Here is a 19,459-nt window from a genome sequence, read left to right as displayed (position 1 = left end):
TAATTTGAGGGGAGAAGCAAGGAGTTAATGTAACCAGAAAAAGAGATGGTAGGAAGAGCATAAAAAAAATCACCAAACATTGAGGTAAGATAGTAAACCAGATGGGCAGAAGATAAGTTATGACAAGATGGAGGCAGATAACTGTAAAAGGGAAAAATAAACAGTACTTGTTTATAGGCCACCACTGTATTGTCTTGCTAATAAGGTAAGAAACAGCAGCTTGTATGCCAATCTACGGAAAACAATTTCCTGCCTGACTTTAAGTTGAAGACGTAAATGGAGTACAAATCCCTCTAAAAAGGAGCAAAAAAGAAAAAAAAAAGATCCATGCTCTTAAAAAAGGATTTGACAAAACTGGAAAGGTTTATACACAATCTATAAGAATAACTTAACATCTGGAAAACCCACTTTATAGAAGCCACAGGAGAACTAAAGCTCTTTGGTTTGGCCAAAAGAAAGATTAGAACAATGCCTGGGAAGAGAAGCTCTAAGAATATGTCAAGATAAAGAGGCTACAGGTTGGAGTAACATAGTCAGTCATTTAATTTGAAGAAAGGATAATTCACAGTCTGAACAGACTACTCAAAGGTGAAATCAACTTTGTCTTTACATGAAGTCCTTAAATGAAGACACTCTGCGTGTATCTTCATAGACACTGTTTTAGCCTAAGCAATAACTACTAATGACCAGTTGTCATTTCATTACCTATCTTACATATCAAAACTAAGTATGGAGAACAGACTTCTGTAATTTCAAATCAGGGAAAGGTGAATATGTTCTGTGACTCTGCCGCGCTACATCAACTGTAGTTTATATATACTTGCCTAAAGTTTTACGCACTCCAAAATAGCGAAGTTGGACAACTGGTTCACCTGCTCTATTTTGTTCACAAAAACGCTTAGGACTGAGTTAAGGTAATTTCCTAGATCCTAGATCCTGATCATAGTTCTCTCACTACAGTTTTGCAACTTTCTTTTGGCAATGCCTCTATTTATCTTCCTCCTAATGCCTGTAACATCATCTAGGAAGGCAGAAGAAATCTATCTTAGGAGGAAAAGGAAAAAAAAAAAAGAAATAAATCAAGCCCAAGGTAAGGACAAATAAGAAGTATTTGACTAGATCACAACAGACTGAGGAAAAGATAATTTTCCTCATCTTTCTGCTGTTCTCAGCAGTTAGGTTGAATTTTGGTGGTGGGATTCTTTCAGTGAGCTAGTTTACCAGCCACCCCAGATATTATCTTTCCAACTTGTCTAATACATATTCTACTTCTTCCATAGCCATTGCTAGTACATTGTTTGTCTGCCCTTTCACAATATAATTGATTTTATATTGATGGTTCCAGATATATCACCTGGATCACGTATCTGGCCAGCCATAAATGCTGCCAGACACTTCCAGAAAAAAAAAAGTCAAACCCCTCAATTAGAGGAAATCTTAGATGTGGTTTTCTCCAGTCAGCATATTTAGAATCATGAGTTAAATTATGTTAGTTTAAAATAGGGCTGTGATTTATGAACGGGATTCTCTCAAATTTTGTTTGCCAAGGTAGATGGTAACTCTTCTGATAATAACCTTCCCAATCACTACTTTAATGTATACACATACAATATATTTATACATAATACTCTCCATTACAGCATGGTATGTCTCCACATCATCAGGAGCCTGAAATTAGATTTTAGTAAAATTGATGCAATGTTTTTCTCTGTCCAGTGGCTTCCAAATTAAATTAAAGCAAAGTCTATAATTTTTGGTTCACCTCCAAGATCACTGTCTCCTGCAGGATTCAAGAAACATGCAGGCCTTTTGCCTTTATTAACTTTCAGAGAAGTCACAAGTTACCTCTTGTAAATACAGAAAGTGGTCTTTCATGAATGGATTCAACACGGTCAAGTGCCAGGTCCTGCACTTGGGTCACAACAACCCCATGCAGCGCTACAGGCTTGGGGAGGAGTGGCTGGAAATCTGCCCGGTGAAGAAGGACCTGGGGGTGTTGGTGGACAGCCAGCTGAATATGAGCCAGCAGTATGCCCAGGTGGCCAAGAAGGCCAATGGCATCCTGGCCTGTATCAGGAATAGTGTAGTGAGCAGGACTGGGGAAGTGATCGTTCCCCTGTACTCAGCACTGGTGAGGCCCTATCTGTTACAGTGTTACAATGGCCTTTTAGACTGGGAAATTTAAAATTTGAGTTTGCTGGGGCAGTAATGTACCACATATCAACATGTGGTGAGATGTGCCCTTGAGTATAGTCTTCACTTTTGCCTCCTTACTACAAGAAGGACATTGAGGTGCTGGAGCATGTCCAGAGAAGGACAATGAAACTTGTGAGGGGTCTGGAGCACAAGTCTTCTGAGGAGCAGCTGAGGGAACTGGGGTTGTTCAGCCTGAAGAAGAGGAGGCTGAGAGGAGACCTCGTCATTCTCTAAAAGTACCTGAAAAGAGGTTGTACTGAGGTGGGGGTTGGTCTCTTCTCCCAAGTAACAGGTGATAGGACGAGAGGAAATGACCTCAAGTTGTACCAGGGAAAGTTTAGGGTGGATATTAGGAGAAATTTTTTCACCAAAAGGGTTGTCAAACATTGGAACAGGCTGCCCAAGGAAGTGGTTGAGTCACCATCCCTGGAAGTATTTAAAAGATGTGTAGATGTAGTGCTGAGGGACATGGTTTAGTGGCAACTTGACAGTGTTAGGTTAACGGTTGGACTTGATGATCTGAAAGGTCTCTTCCAACCAAGCAATTCCATGATTCTATTCTATGACTCATACAAGAAAGGCAACCTGAATGGATGGTATAAAATCTGTTACTATCTCATAAACTAGAATTTTTCATTTGAGAAAGCTAGTTCTAGGTAAAGAACAAGGCAAATACAGCAAAATCGGGTTTACATTTGTTTGCAAAGCATTTAGTTCAAGGTAAAGACATGGTTTAGTGGTGGACTTGGTCGTGTCAGGTTAACGGTTGGACTTGATGATCTTAAGGTCTTTTACATCATGATTCTATGAATCTATGACCAATGTAAAAATCTGTTCTCCTCCTTAACTATACCGAAACTTTCTGATTTGGAAACAGCTTCAATTTAACTATTGCACTATTAAGCTACATACAATATGTTTTTGACGCATAAAGATACTAACAAGTGCAGGACATCTTCTGTTTCCTTGTTTAGGTAGGAAATTAAATTCTAGTGTCTGGTGAAGTCTTTTCATACCTGGGGTCTTAAACTAGAACTATTGAAAAGTGAGTTCTCATCTTAGTCCTTCCAGCGATGTTGGGTAGCTTTCTTCTGCCTGTCTCCTCTTCTCCCTGGCTCCCATCACAACAGGGCCCTGATCTCCCCTGAATTCTCTATAACAGAATTGATATCAAGGAATAGGAAATAACGTGTTGGGCTGTTGTTTTTTTTTTTTTTCTCATGTCAAAGTGTACTAACTGCACTTTTGATTGTTAAATCTAAGAAAAATTATAACTTCACAAATTTATGACTTAAATTTCCTGTCACTAGGTAGCATGCATGGAAAACAAAAAGTCTATGGTTTCAAGAATAAGAAAGAAGAGTAATACAACAGACGCAGAAATACCACAAATCATTACAAATAATGAATAATGGGACTTGGTTCATCATCCCTTGCTTAACTATTGGATTAATGAGATGTCAATGTATCAAAAAATGCTTAATTCTTATACAGGACCAGTGGTGAAGAAGATGTACTACATAAACTGGGATAGGGGACAACCTTCAAGCTCTTCCTTGAGTAAAACACCTTTTATCAAAACTGTCAAAGAACATTAATATTTGTGCAAAAACTTTAAATAAAAGCTGACAGCTTTTTGAATGAAGTTTCCATTTGACTTATAAAGTTACCTATTATCAACTATTTTAATATAACCGCAAGATAAGCAGTTTATTTTTACTGTCTTGAATCTTATCATAGCTTTAATTCACTACAAAATAATGTTATTTTGGCTTTCGATTCTGACTTGGGGTAAAAAATACTTCAGGAACATTTTTTTTCAGTTGTATGGAATATCTGTTTTCTAATCACTCCTGTAGCATATATTCTTTCATCTCAAAGATGAAATATGAACAGGGGATACAGAAAAGTGACCCACTGTCACTACCCATGGTCGTCTGATGGCACACATTAGAAGGACCATCTTTCATAAAACTGATCTGACCCAGCAGGCACTGTGCAGTGAAACCTTGTTTCCTGAAAGATTTCCATATCTCATCAACTTGATAGATCCGTCCCTGATTGAAGACGTGCACCCTGGGGATGGGGACAAGAACTGTGTCATTTCTATGCTTAAGGCAAAAAAAAAAAAAAAAATTGAAGATGAAGCTGGACTCCCACTGTTTCTTCTCAATGAAGGCAAGTTTCATGACACTGCAACTTTCATTGAGTACCTACAGAGTCCAAGTGAGAGAAAAAGTGACATTCAAAGCCCCTACACCAAGGAAGCAAAGTGCCATTTTGAAGAACAAAATGTTCTGGTTTTAGCTAAGTCCACCTTTATATGATTCCTTTCTAAGTGAATTTTTAAAAAACTTTAGAATAGTACACTTTCTTGCTCACCATTCCTTGCTGTCTCATGGTATTTCCCTTAGCCATCTTCATCTCCATTACACTCCAGAGTATACACCTCATTTTGTATTTTCCTGTCAGTCAAGATACTTCCCAGTGGGTATGTCTGGCCTGAGCAGTCTGCCAGCAATGTTAAAGTGCTGTCTGGTTAGTCAGTCACCGCAGAACAAAGTAAACATTAACTTGATGCTCCTTCAGTTGTCTGTCTCAGTACTCCCAGCTGATTGATAGCATTTGCTCACTTTTCACAATTGCGATGCTAGGATAAATATTTGAAATTGGGGGAAAAAAAGCCGCCTCTGTTTCAGATGTCAACATTCAATAGAAATGAGCAAACATCTCAACAGGATAGGACTGGAACTGGGTTTTCCATTTCCCCTATGTTCTTTCAGATGAGAGATATTTTTTATTTTTGCTACAAGATCATTGTGATTGAGAGCATATCAAATTGTGATCATCCTGATCTCAACATTTACGTTTGAAACAGTTCAAATTCTGTAAAAATAAAAAAGAAAAGTAATTTCAAAAATAAAAAAAACCAAGAAATTATTTTTCCCAAAACCAAAAATGAAACTTTGCTGAAATGAATCATTCTCCAGTCTTTAGAAAGGACATTCTTCAACTTTCAGAAACAGATTTTTAGAAATAAATTTTCTTTGAAATTGAGAATATTTTCAAGGACTAGCAATCACCTTTTTGGGCACATTATTTATATGGGGTTTTTTTTCTCCATATAAACCATGAAAAAATATCACCTATGCTTAAAATAAAATTAATATAATTTTTAATCACATTATTTTATGAAAAGCAAGTAGTATTTCTCACCATGATGTAGTTTTTGTATCTAAAGGAGAAAAATCTAGAGTCTCAAAGAAAGTTTTCACAACGTCGTATAATTTGTTCAAAGTAGCAGGTTTAAAGTCAACTTGTTGCAGCTCTTTCGTTCATTTCTCCATCCTATTCTCACAGTCTATGACTAATTTTCTTTTTGCTCTTTACTTGGTAGCAAAGGATGTAGGCAAAAATAGTCCTGTAACCAGGCACATTCAAAAAATATATGAAAGGAAATGTGTGAAATAACGCTTATCTGCAGGGGAAAAAAAAAGGTTCCGCTTTTGTTATGCTTGCCTGGGTACATCCTAAGAAAATGAACGTGAACCACCACTTTACATGCACTTATGATAAATTTAAATGGAGGAAAGTGATGCTAAACAGAGAGAACTTTGAGGATGAGCTTGATCTAATGTTTACCTGCAGAGCTCTCAAAAGAAAATGTTAGCAAAGTGGCTTCTTTCTTAAGGCTGTGTACAAAAGTAAATCACACCTTTTACATAATGGAGTGAAATTTATCCCTTGCCACCCACAATAAATTTGGCCTACTGTGTTTCAATTGTACCTCTGTGCAGTTCTATTATTCCAGCATACATCACCTCTTCACTCTGTTCAGAGTGGTGAAATAAATGGTTTCCAATGGCAATGAAAATTGCCTTTCAAATTATTAATTCATTTGGCTTCAGGCAAATTTTAAGCATGGACTCTCAGGGATTGACCTTGTTTCTGACTAGGAAGGCCCGATCCAAATGTCAGTCTAGTCAACAGGGGAGTATTGACTTCAAATGGGCCTTCAATGAGGCCTTCAAACTGCAATGATGGGAGAAGGGAAAATTGTATATATTTTTCTCTGATCTTTCAAAAAGACCCGGGAATGCTTTCATATGGGAAACGAGGTAAACAGACAGTTCTTTGTCTCTTGCAGCAGACAGCCAGCTTCCCCCTGGTTTCCCAGACCATTTCTGGTTAGCTGTGGTGCCAAGTGGTTAAGCAAGAAAAGGCTGAGACAAAAGGCCAGGGGTGCTTGAGCTGCCAACCATCACCACCCAAAATCCAGATAAAGGCACAAATGTTCCTCTCTACACCCTTCTATGTGTGTTTCCGTAGGTGGGCAACTGTTACATGAGCTAAAAGGGTTCCCTAATGTGCTCTGAGAAACTGGGGCACCGAACCAGGGGACTTCTCTCTGCTGAGCTACTTTGCCTCAGAGAGACGCACAGACTGAGTTCTCGGCTGCGTTATTGACTGGCTGTGTGTCTGCAAAATTGGTTTAAGAAGTGGAGTGTTGGTTTAAGTTTAAGGAAAGTTTGTTTAAGCTCTGCTCCTATCACAGTGGTGGAAAAAAACACCTGGAAGGCCAGCTGAAAGATTTAGATCACTATGCAAACTTCAAATAAAATGGTCTCCAGCACACCCTGCATGCCTGTTGTAGCAATTCATAAAGTTGAAGGCACTTGCCTCAGACTGTCAGATGATAGGTCCTCAGTACAAGGAGTCTCCCACCAGAGTTTCCTTCGTTGCCTACCTCCCTGCCATGCAGTGACCTGCACTTCAGAACTGCTGAGGCTTTTTTAAAAAATGCCCTGATGGCAGGTGAAAAAGGGTCATTTTAGAGGCAGATTGGTGCAGAATAGAACCCCACAAACCGTTAAATACAAGAAAGGGTTGGAGAGTGGGGGAAGAAAATGACACCAGTGTCACATATCATTCCTGACAAAGCCGAGCAAGGGGAGTTACAACGTAAGACTATGTAAGATTTGCAAAGATTTCTGATTGGCATATGTAAAATACACTGCAGTAAGTGGAGATGACTGTTGTTTTATGACAAATATCCTTAATACATTACTCATATTTCCTATTAATTGGATTGCAGAGACTTCCTCCTCAAAATTACAAGAACTTCACTGACAATATTGTTTGATACCTTCCCATTCCTAGGAAAAAAAATTTACTCTTAGTGGTGACTTGTACACCTGAAGGCATCACCTAGATTAAACCATGGTGCTAAATGTCAAAGGAGCAAAGCTTGCAAGAATCTCTCAGAATTTTTGCATATTCTAAATCTGGAAGTCTGGAATAAGAATTTAACAACACGACTTCAGATCAACCTCCCAAAATATTAATCTGCTGCAGACACAGATAATAAGTAAGTGCAGAAGGAAAGATTCAAACAAGAAGCTTTTTATTGCAAAGCTACTGACTTATGCCAGGCTTTTCTTGTACTAGACCAAAGAGAGACCTATGCCTTTATCTGCTGATGGAACTACCAAAGCAATGAAATAACCAAGGTTTTTCTGCCTCTTCTTTTCTCCCAGTCCAGCTTTGACAGAGAGGAGCCTCCCTCTCCTTGGAAATCCTTCCCAGAAACCAAAGATCATATTTCAGAAGAGTATGTCTAATGCCTGAAGATTAGGTAAATACAATGAATGTAGATAGCCAGAATTACTAGAGGCACTGAAAGGACTACTCTCAATGGGTGGGCAAGATCCTAAGTCGATAAAAATTGTAAGGAATAGGATTCAACAACTTTTTTTTTCCTATTTTGAAGTATTACTTATGAATGTACGATTCTGAGTAGAGGGGCATATTCAGAATGTTTACAAGTAAAAACGTACTATATTAAAATGAAAAATAATTACAAAAATAAAATTAATATCAATAAATAATATCTCTTTTGCTTATTTACTCAATTCCTTCCCTTTAGCATTCATCTATAGGGGTTTTTGTGGTGTTCTTTTAAAAATCTTTCTTTTACTGGGAGGGATAACATCTGCCATACTCTTTGGAAAGTGCCCAGAACATCAGACACTGTCACATTTCAAAGAAATACCTTGATCAGTTTGTATTTTTCTATCCCATTATAAATGCCATCTGTTTCATTGTTAGAAAACATTTGTGTGATGTTTTTTAACTGGAGAGCACACTCACCATCATGACCAGACTATGCAAATAGATCATAGGATGATAAGTTTCCTAGAAGCCAGGTTTAATGTTTTTGTTCACTCATGTCCAGAGTTATGTTGCTGTAAATATGCCATAAATTATATCAGGTATTAACAACCTACCACGTATCTTGTCGTCTTTAATACCGGCAGAAGGCGGCACATGTTGTACTAGATATATCATTCATCATTTCTCCTTCTTCACACTCAACTCCTCTGACATTTACTACTCGTCACACCCATAGTAGCTATCTCCAGCTTCAACCCTTGTGTCCCTATTCCCTTCTTTCCAATGCGCAGTGCAAAGTTCCTCTGCCGTAAGATTAACATGCCATATGTTACCATCTGCTCCAAACAGAGTGTCCACGGGAAGCGGTAAAAGTAAGTATTCTCACTCTGTGCAGAATCAATCCTTGATATAAGCTTCACAATTCCCACACTGAATATATAATCATCCTCTCTCAATAAGCAGAGATGTAACCGTTGTTCATAGCAAAAATTAGACGAGTCATCAAAAGTAGTCAGGAGATAAAATCTTATTTTAATGTGATGCATCAGTGGCATTATTTTTGACCATGATGTTTTTCAAACATATTTGTGAAGTGAAGGCTGTACACCAAGCCATGCCAAAGGCATCAGCTGGCACAGAATACCTTCACTACATGCTGTGACGTAGACTGATTTATACACCGTTACATTAAACTGCTAATATGTTCATGCATCCCCATACAAAAGAGGCTGCATTATTTACCAGCTTTTATTACCATGATGGAAACATGATTGCAACAGTCTGCATGCAAGTTCTAACTTCTTTTTTTTTTTTTTTAATACTGCAGAACGAGCTCCCTACATATCTGTAGGAGGGAAAAGATCTCTACATACTAGAATTGGACCAGCATCTCCCCAAAAAGGGCTTTGAATAGTATAAAGTCTGCCAGAGAAGCATACTCAGTGTGTGGGAAGGACAATCTGCTTTCTATTGGTTGTAATATAGCCAGCAGCATCTGCTGCTGTTCAGCAATGCCGCCACCACTACTCAATCTCTTAATAACATTTTTCATTCCCAGATCATATTCTGAGCCTTCCGTTCGGAGTTTGTCTGTTTGAACAGAGGTGACCTGATGAGATCACAAAATTCATCACAGAGCCCAATTCCAGAAAAATCATTAAATGGTAGTGTCATTAGGAGCTGGTGAAACCGCCTCTTAAGGTAATATGAAATTCTAGTCACTTATAGGAAGATGAACCCACTCAACTCTGTTAAGAATGAAATCCGGTAAGTTTTTCCATAGCATTTCACTTTAATCTGAACACTGAGTAAAAAGCTTAAGCTCTAATTAAAATTAAAAAAAAAAAAAGAGGAAAGCAATTTAGCACACAGTTCTGATTTTCTGGACACCTGATAGAACGTAAGCATGTGAAGAAGATTCAAGGAGACTTCCTTTGCTCACTCCCAAAACCAACAGCCAGATGCAGAGCAAGAAGTGGGTGCAGTACTCCATGGAATACCATAAAAAGGATAGAAACAGTTCTGGTCTCTAGGTTCTGGGACAATTTGCATTCAAATATTAGCCAGAATTACATGTTTTCTAGTATTCGTACCTCTGTGGCTTAGATATTAAGCAGGAACACATTCTGACTCAGCTACAGTTTCAAATGATGATTTAGCTCCTTCTGCATTAGGAAGACCAGATGTTTTCTCATTACCCGTTGATACTAATATAGTCAAAATGATTATTCTACATAAACACACTAATTGGTAGATAAAGAAAAATAAATAAATGTCGACTAAATTAAATTAAGGTCACTTAGGAGACTTCAGAGTAAGCACTTTTAGCAACAAGTGGCCCTAGAGCACACATAATGCTGTATTTCAAACTTTGTTTTCAGCCATCAACATGATGCTACTTCAGCCCCATAGAGAATGTGAAGTTATTATCAAGTAAAGTAAAAGTCTATACTGTTGACAACTGATTGGAAAAAAAACAAACAACTTCAAAATATCATCATCTATCTATTTGACCCAACAAAGTAGTTCAAAGGCAGTCTTATATGGAAAAAAAAACACCACCTCTTACCTTCAGTATGTACAGCAGAAACATAGGTCCAGTTATAGCGCTTGACAATGTCCACCATAGCCCGTGCTTGCTGCGCATCAGATGGCACAACTCTCATAAAATACTTAAACAGAGTTTTGTCACTTAGGTCCATGCTTGTGGCAGAATAAGCAATCTGAGGTATATTGAAAAGCTGCAACAAGTTCTGGACCTGGATAGCAACTGAGCTAGAGCCAGGTCCAATGACACCAACAATGGGTTTCTTGGAGCGGAAAGAAGATGAAGATCCATCCACGCATTTCACCATCCCTTCCTCTTCTTCTGATGAAATAAGAGAGTCCCTTATAAACTCAATGCTCTGCTCCAGAGCCACAGCAGAATGCCAGCAGGAGTCCCTTATTTCACATCCTAGCGTTATATTTGGCAACAGCGTGGGGTCCAAATTAATTCTGTCAAGGGTATGCAGCATTGCCTCCACTCTCTGAATGCCATACTGCTCTCTTACCTCTCCACATTTCCTCTCATGAACCTTGTCAACAGTTGGTTGATGGTGGACAGAGAATAGAGCTCCAATGATAATATCACCAGGCATGTGTGCAACCACCCTTCTTTCATTGGCCTGTGCAGAAACCAAAAGCCCAAAGTTCCCACAGACATCTTCCTTCAATAGTAGGATTGCAAGGAACAGCAAAAGGACCATTTTAGGAAATGGTTTAGGCTGGTAGAGACAACATGATGGAACAAAACCGGAGAGCTGGTGAAAAGCAGTTATCAAATCTTTTGGATAAAAGGAGCACAACGCTGATCGTTAACCAGGAGTTTGCGTGTATTCTTTAAGGAGTCACCATCATCTCCAAGTGGACAGCTGTGCAGAGCTGCACATGTGATCATAATCCTCATAACCTTAAAAAATTAATAAATAAGAGAAAAAGCTTTAAAAATAGTTATAAATTCAGCTTTGTAATCTGTTCTAAAATTGCACCTATTCCTACTGCTGTCAACGGCTGCAATGCATTGTCTCCTATATACATTTGCTTCCCTCATGTTTCAAGCTGGAAAACTTTGTTGTACTTCAGTGTTTCACAGTCTTAGGCTTGTGCTTCTGCTGGTATAAATCGGTGCCTTTCTCTTTGACAGTCTTGTTTAAAAACTCTTTTGGGAAATGTTTTCAAAAGCACAAAAGACAGACAAGTATTTAATTCCAAAGAAGAAAGATATTGCCATTTCTAACGCGTGTCTTCAAAACCAACTCCATTTACTTTCAGACACTTTCTATATCACAAATGCATATGTCACACTAATGTACGTTGGGCTGTACTATGTTATCATTCACAGCACTAGGGATCTGCTGTTGATGAACAGAGCTGTTCTTGAAATATTCTAAGCAATGCAGAATCTGGTTCTTCAAATCTGTAGATCTGTTTTTCTTTGTGAGCCACAACATAAAGCAACTTTTAAAATAAGTTAGGATTAAGAAAACTGATTTTTTTTATTCATATTTGTTTTAAGCAGAGAATATTTCAGCAGAGGAACAATAATTCTAAAACAGTAGAGCAGTGAAATTCTTTTCCTCTTTTTATATCTTTAAATCAAACATCTCCAATAAGCAATTCGGCAAATCCTGGTACCGTGGATAACTATACAGACTTCACTGATAGAAAGAAGTCAACATAGAGACTATCCAGATGCGTTACTGCCTAAAATATTTGATCTGCTATGTTTGCTGATAGTCTGCAATGCAATCTGCACTCAGCTTTAGTGTTGATGAAGGATCAAAAAAAAAAAAAAAAGATAGAAAAAGGATCAACAAAGAATTCATATCTTGGGCTGTGGTTAATGGAACTTGAAAATGTACTTGCAAATGTTCTGTACCTAGCAGTGGATTTGCAGCAGCATGCTTTTGGATTTAAATAGTGCTTAAACAGTAGTTTGCCCAGTTCTTGAACCCTGAGCACATTAAAGTATCATCTATTGCTCTACACCTGCCAGTGGATCCATTCCTAGTACAGAAAGTTAGGCACGCTATTAAATCTAGGAAGACGCTGAGCTACGTAGTGAACCACATGCCCGGTTTTACTACTAACAAAACAAATGTAAAATTCTGGGACCCATCCTGATCTCAGTTTTACTGACATAAATCTTTTGAGTGACAGAAAAGAATATAGAAATTTCTATACGTTTCAGACCCACCAGTCATTTCTAATCCATTATCAACCATTAATAACGCTTAGATGTTGTAAAGTGATAGAAGCCCTTGCCAGAGGAGATCTACCTCTGTTTCTTCCAGGTTCAAAATCTAGCAGTATTTTGATCATGAGTTCACCCCTCACAGCTAGGTCATTCAGTACAGTACCACAGTGAAAATTTTCCTGATTCTGAAGATCAAACCTAAAAACATTTTGCTGCTTCATGTTAGCCTTGTTTAGTTATTATTTTGCCTAGACATCTAGAATTGTAAACTATTTACGCAGAGGAAATCATGTAATAGTTTTAGTGAATAATCTCAAATGAAATCCATATCTTTAAAAAGAGAAAACATTGAATAGAAAGGGTTTTGTGATATTAATTACAATATTAATAGGTTCATGCAATATTAATTTCTAGTAATAGAAAGTGTTAATAATGAAATAAGGTTCAGACAACTGTAGAAAACTTCAAGAAGTTTTTTTCTAGTCCGTGAAACGTTAGTTTATCAATACTGCAACCCTTTGCCACTAAGGAATAACAGCAGTTCAATTCAGGTTAATTAGTCTCTAATTACAGAATATCACTACTGCTTATGTCTTCCAATAGTTTGTTCCATGACTCTGAAGACGGTACTGTATAATTTGCAAACAGTCCGAAGGATGAATGACAGAGGATATCTTTGTACAATATCACTGCTATTAAATTCCTATCCTTCCAGTTAATTTAATGTATTATCACTTAAAAAAAATATATCTTTAATGATTTACTAACTTATTAACATTTGAAAAGAAATAGTACTCTGTTATTTAAAACCATGAATGCTTATTTTCTGAGCTTTCCAAATTAAGGGTACATGTACAGAACACAAGTATATCTAGACAAATGCCAGCTCTGCTTTAGACTGTAGCTGGATATACAATTAGATGCCTTTTTATAACCTAGCTGCCTGCGCAGCTGCATATGTACAAATAGAGAAAGTTCAGAGGATCGGGGTGGGCTTGTATAACAAAAACAAAAAATCCAATCCACATCCACCATTTTAATTCTACAACACACATTGACCAGGTTTCTGGTCAAGTTTAGTAATACTGTTCTTGGTCTTATGTCTATGGATTAAACAATTTCCATACAGGATATATGATAAAGAGAGGGCAGCAAGGCCTTTTTTATCTTCTTCACTCCAAAGAATATCTGTTTGCTCTTCTCTGTCTACAGTTTTATCTATCAGTATAAAATTACAGAGTAAAGAATGAAGTAAAGCTGAAGGTCTCCTTTGTATTTCTGGGTCCATAATAACAGCAGATCTCATGGCTAGGGTGTTCCTAGGGCTCAAAAGCAAGTTCTGAAAAGAATCAAATCCTTCCACCCCATAACATTCAAGGCAAAAGTAGGGGCCAGATGCAGAATGCAGTTACTCCAGAAGTAACGAACTTTCTTTACATATTCCACTGTACTAAAATGAAAGTCAATTTATTTGAGACTTACAAAGCTCTTACTAATTACACCAAGAAAACTGCTTATGTTCTATAGTATTAGGCTTAGGACTCATATCCAAAGCATCTGAAGTCAATGCTTTCTGTGGTCTTTCACGATGCAGTGAAACAACCTGGAGTTTATATTGACATGGTTAAGTGAGCCTGCTAAATTTCAATGGATTTGGATTTGTATAATAGCAATCTGGTTCTATGGGCTTGCTATGGCTCTCACAAACTTAAAAATCACAGAATGATTGAGGTCGGAAGGCACCTTAGGAAGTTTTCTGGTCCATCCACCCTTCTTAAAGCAAGTTCAACTAAAGCAGGTTTCTCAGCTTCAAGTCCAGTCAGGTTTTTAATATTTCTGAGGATGGAGACTCCACAACCTTTCTGGGCAACCTGTTCCAGTGTTTGATCACAATCAGAGTAAAAATGGTTCTTTTTTATGTTTAAACAGAATTTCCTGTGTTTCAATTTATGCTTATTGCCTGTCATCCTTCCACTGGATACAGCTGGTTATGCCACAGTAGCACATCCCGTTTTAGGCCAAAATGGCTGATCAGAGAGCTGATAGCCTAAGCACACTAATTACATTTCCTGAAGAACATCTTCCTGAAGAGAAGGCAGCCAAGGGAACTGTTCAAATAAACAATTTTACTGTTCTTCTGTCCTAAGAGAATCACATACAAGTCACTCCACATTTTGATTACCATTCTTTCCTACCACAGGAAGCTTATTATTACAAGGAGGATGAGTAATAAAATAAAATTAAGCAAAATTACATAAGCTTAAATATAACTCCTGTTTAAATTGTTAGGGATAACCCTAAAGGGAGTTTGACCTGCTATAGCCTTCAGCTGAGAACAGAGGTATCAGCAGCATCAAAGACAGCGAACTCTTAAATGCATGCATGAAGTAATGGGAATTGTTTCCTAATTAATAATTTATCTGCATTAACTTGTTTTAATTGATGGACAAGCAAATCAACATGCACAGCACTTAGGGTCAAATTTACTTTTCACACTGTTCAATTTCTTCAGCATCAAGGGAGTTATTCCTAATTTACTGCAACATAGGAAAAATGGCATCAGGCACTTAATTACTGGTGTATCAAGGTTCCTAGCTCATTTCAGCTGTGGATCTAACTATAAATTAATCCTGAAGTCACATGCTTTAACAATAGATGACAGACACTTCAGTTTCAGTCTTCTGGTGCACTAGTTTCACACTTGGAGCAACTGCAGAAGTAGTAAGGCAGAGAGATAATTCTGCCTATCTGTCCTTTGCTCAGTCTTGCCCTAGACAAAAATTTAAGGGCTACACAGATTACTGAAAACACAGACCCAATGAAGCACTGGACATATTCCTATAACCTCTGCTCTCTCTGGCAGTAAAAACTTTATGCCATTCTCAGTCAGGAGAAATTCTCAGCTGTTCCTTTAGGGCAGAGTTCCAGCTACTTCACTTTGAGGTTTAACCGAGTAGAAAATGAGCACCTGTAATATTCCATGAAACATCATGCAGTTCTTAAACTTATTTATTTCAACCTCAAATGCAAGTCTGTCTATACTTACACTTTGTACAGACCAAAAGAAACAAAAAGAGACCTAATATCTAATGGCATTAATTAAATCTTGATCAAAAATCAAACTATGAACAGTAGTTCACAAAAGGCTGATTTTCCACTGTGTACGTGGTTGAGTGTTTATACATGGGGCACGTTTGACTTTTCTTAAGGGCTTCTCCTGCCGCAGGTGTGACTGCATTTAAACCTTAAGAATGAAACCCTTTCCCCCTGTGACTTACATTATTATAGCAGCGCCCACTAGTGACCCCAGAGTGAAGGACCTGTCTTTTTTGCAATCTGAATTCTCTTGGCTGTGTGGCTTCTAATAGGTAAAACACAAACCCAGCAAAGGGAAGGTTTTGGTTTAGTCTATTTTGTATGAGGGGAAAAAAAAAAAAAAAAAAGAGAGAGAAAGAGCATTACTTTTGTTCGGGTTTCTTCTTTGATACAATTTTGTAAGTTTGCAGCCTGTTTGTTCATAGTCTCTAAGTCTTCAGGCACATTTAAATAACAAAAATAAAATATCATATTACTGAATCACAGAACAGTGCTGCCATGGTGTGAGAATTTATGGTCCAATCCAGGAAAGCATTTAGGAATATGCTCAGTGTCAAGTACATGAAGAATGTTATTGGTCAAAAACCTGTAAAGACTTGTCTAAAGTTTTTCATCTCTTTAAAGGATTTTCCAGATCAGAGCAATCACAAAAAATTAGGCCCCCAAAATCCATTGATTTGTAGTGGCAAATTTTACTTACATGCTATGTTTGTATACCCTACAGCCATGTACCTGCTGATTAAATGCTTTCCAGGCATTCATTTATGGTACATACTGCAATTAATTCAATGCCATATACGAGATGATGTATGTCGATATAGATATGGATCAAATCAGTATATCCCAAGGAACTATTCCAGATTTCATCATTACAGAAGACAAAACCTTTGCAAGCAGCAACAGAACTCCTGTTCCAGAGTCCGTCCTGCTTCTTATCGCATAGTGAAGAACTTCGGATAGCAAAAGATGGAACTGCCTTAGAAAAACAATTCCGGAATAACAGAGACCTCTCGGCTCATCTCAATGAGGACCAATGTGAGGAAAAGGTGTACCTTCAGAATGCTAAGCCTGTGCTCACTTCTGCTGGCTATTGGCATGGCAAATGCTAAGCATCGGGTTCAAGCTATTTTGGCAATCTAGCTCCCAATGCTACAGAGACGCTCAGTTTGCAGGAGGTCCCACACACCCACTCCTTGGGGGTAATTCAGTTTGATCACACAGAACCTGATGCCCTCAAATGGTCTTCAGTTGAAAAACATGAAACAGCACACTGTTCTGAGATTTCTACTGCATTTAAATTTTCCATTCACCAAAAAAAAAAAAAAAAAAAAGATTAAAAAGATCAAACAACCATTAGTCACTGCATTATCAGCTCTGTGAATTCCAGCAGGCTTTGGATCAAGCCCTTTGACAAAGGAAACAGCATTATACAACAGGAGAGACTAGGAAGCAGCTTTCTGTAATTCCACTCAGAAATAGGAGGAAACTAAGCAGCACAGAAGAATTTTACCCATTTGGCCAGAGCAGCCACTGAAAAGAACAGACTAGTGTGCTGTTCTCATGCCTTCATAGATAATAAACACAGAATGCTATAATTATCAGCAAGATCCCTAGCAATCCCAGGAAGTTCTCCCCATATGATGCCCCCCCCCACACACACACACTTTCTGGTTAATGAAACAATTTTGATTTTAATATGTAGGTGCTTAACATCCCAGCAAAACTTGAGACTATCTCTGCAATTCCGCTAAATATACTGCTTATTGCTGCTGTTACCAAAAACCCTTTATACCATAGGATGCAGGAATAATAGCTCTGGTGTGATTTCAGCTGTAATCCTAGACATTTTATTAATTAACAAAACTGTATGATCTGGAGGAGTTGATCAAGAAAAAGCAAGAGCAATTCCAAAAAAAACATCTTCTAGCAAGTCGCAACAAGAGTGGTGTTACAGTGGCATTCCAGTACTACCACTATATCAAAAAAAGCCATAAACAGGTTGGCAAATAAAATGACAAAGAACTCCATAGAGACTCCCAAAATAGTCTCTGATCATTTGAAATAGTGATTAACCTTGGCATCGTGTAGCATAAATATTAGCATGTAGTTAAAGTATCTGAGAATGCACAAAATATTAGGATGGGATAGAAATGTTTGGGAATACAGTAATAAAAAAAAAAGTCATAGAGAATGAAAAAAGCCTGGTAGTTAACTCCTCTATACATTCTTCCCTTTCAGGATTGTTTAGAATGGTGCATTTTCAAGATGGTCCTCCGCCACTCCGCTTTCAAGATGATCCCCCCACTTCGTCCTCAAGACTAGAAGAAAAAAAAACAACCGGCATCCCCCTACACCCAGTCATCCCCACCGCCGCCAGAAAGCCCTTCTCGGGGAGGAGGTCGAATGGAAGTGGGGTTACCGGGGCGGTGGAGCCCCGGGGTGGGGGACAGCGGGACAGCGGGACAGCGGGACAGCGGGACAGCGGGACAGCGGGACAGCGGGCAGCGGGCAGCGGCGGGGCGGGCGCTGTCCCTGGTGCTGAGCCCCGCCCGCCGCCAGCGTTCGCCTCTCCGTCGGCTTTAGGGAAGGGGAAAAAAAACCTAAAAATAATCTAAAAACCAGCCAGTAGTAAAAATTGCCATGGTGGCCACATTAGCTGTGCAGGACCACATTTTTTTTTTTTTTTACAAATACATTAAATGCATAGAGCTGGGTGTTAGAGGAAACTGTTGGGCAAGGTTAACTGCCAGCATAGCTACCTGCGCTGCTACAACTAAGTGGCTGTGAATACAGACGTATATATGTGCATACACACTGCTTCTTAGGTCTCTGTCTCCCTGCTTGGCTAGTGGTATCGCTGTCCCTCTCAACCCCTAATGAATCATTTTTGCACACAAAGACATTACCTCCGATTATTAAATAAGGAATAGATGGGACTCGCTGAGCAGAGCCAAAGTGATTTGTCCCAAGGTCACACAGAAAAGTCTATGGCTGAGCTAAGCCTGGCTGTCTCTGGAAAATAAATACATCCCCGTTTCCATTATCCCTTCCTGGCAAGACAATCCTGGTGAATACAAGGGCTATATCACACACACCACTAAGCCCAGGTATTGCAGTACCCCAGTCCCCCCCAGACTCACACATATCCTGCTCTTGGGGAGGGGTCAGTGCCCGCTGCTCTCCAGTGCACTAACCCATTGATGCCCCGGCAGCCCCTGGCAGTGCACCCCACCGGTTGGCTTGCTGCCCCCCAGGACCCGTGCTTGTCCCCCGGCAACCAGGGCACGGAGCAAAAGCAGGAGGGAGGGAGGGAGGGGAAACTGTTCCTCCTGCATCCACAGGGTTTCTGCCTGCAACCCAGGGCACATAAATCCCCGCTCCCACTCGCAGCATTACCTTGTCAGTGGCAGCGACTGCTTCTTCCTACGGTGGCGGCAAAGTGGTCCTTTTGGTGGCAATAATCAAGATGGGTAGGGGTAGGGACCTCCTATTTTCAGCCACGGCAGATATAGCATTCCTCGCACAGACCTTCTGGAGCTGAATAATCCTCAAATGCCTCTGCAAAGATCACCAGCAGGTGAGCCCCACTCAGCTAGCATTGTCACTCCTCCAGCTATGGGCACATCCTGTTTTCTTCTGATCACAGGCAAATGCTGAGGACCGAGTATCCGACCCCCGCGAATGCATGCACATACACACACGCCATGCAACACGCTGCTCTCTCAGCATCGCCCAAGTCTCATTTGCAAGAGGCGT

The 19,459-nt window shown here is 39.1% G+C and overlaps 1 protein-coding gene across 1 annotated transcript in view; it reads right to left on the bottom strand.

Annotated features, from left to right (window-relative positions):
• The window catches only part of GRM5 (glutamate receptor, metabotropic 5), a 276,118-nt gene extending 256,693 nt beyond the window's left edge, over positions 1-19,425 (bottom strand). The window contains exons 1-2 of the mRNA XM_009881188.1: positions 19,100-19,425; positions 10,439-11,320 (exon numbers count right to left, since the gene is read on the bottom strand). Coding sequence (XP_009879490.1) covers positions 10,439-11,117 — 679 coding nt within the window. The 5' untranslated portion in view covers positions 11,118-11,320; positions 19,100-19,425. The remainder of the gene's footprint in view (positions 1-10,438; positions 11,321-19,099) is intronic.
• Between the last annotated feature and the right edge of the window lie 34 nt (positions 19,426-19,459).

Source organism: Charadrius vociferus, unplaced genomic scaffold (assembly GCF_000708025.1).
Source record: "Charadrius vociferus isolate BGI_N301 unplaced genomic scaffold, ASM70802v2 scaffold1, whole genome shotgun sequence".
Taxonomy (NCBI): domain Eukaryota; kingdom Metazoa; phylum Chordata; class Aves; order Charadriiformes; family Charadriidae; genus Charadrius; species Charadrius vociferus.
This window is presented reverse-complemented; position numbering and strand designations above follow the sequence as displayed.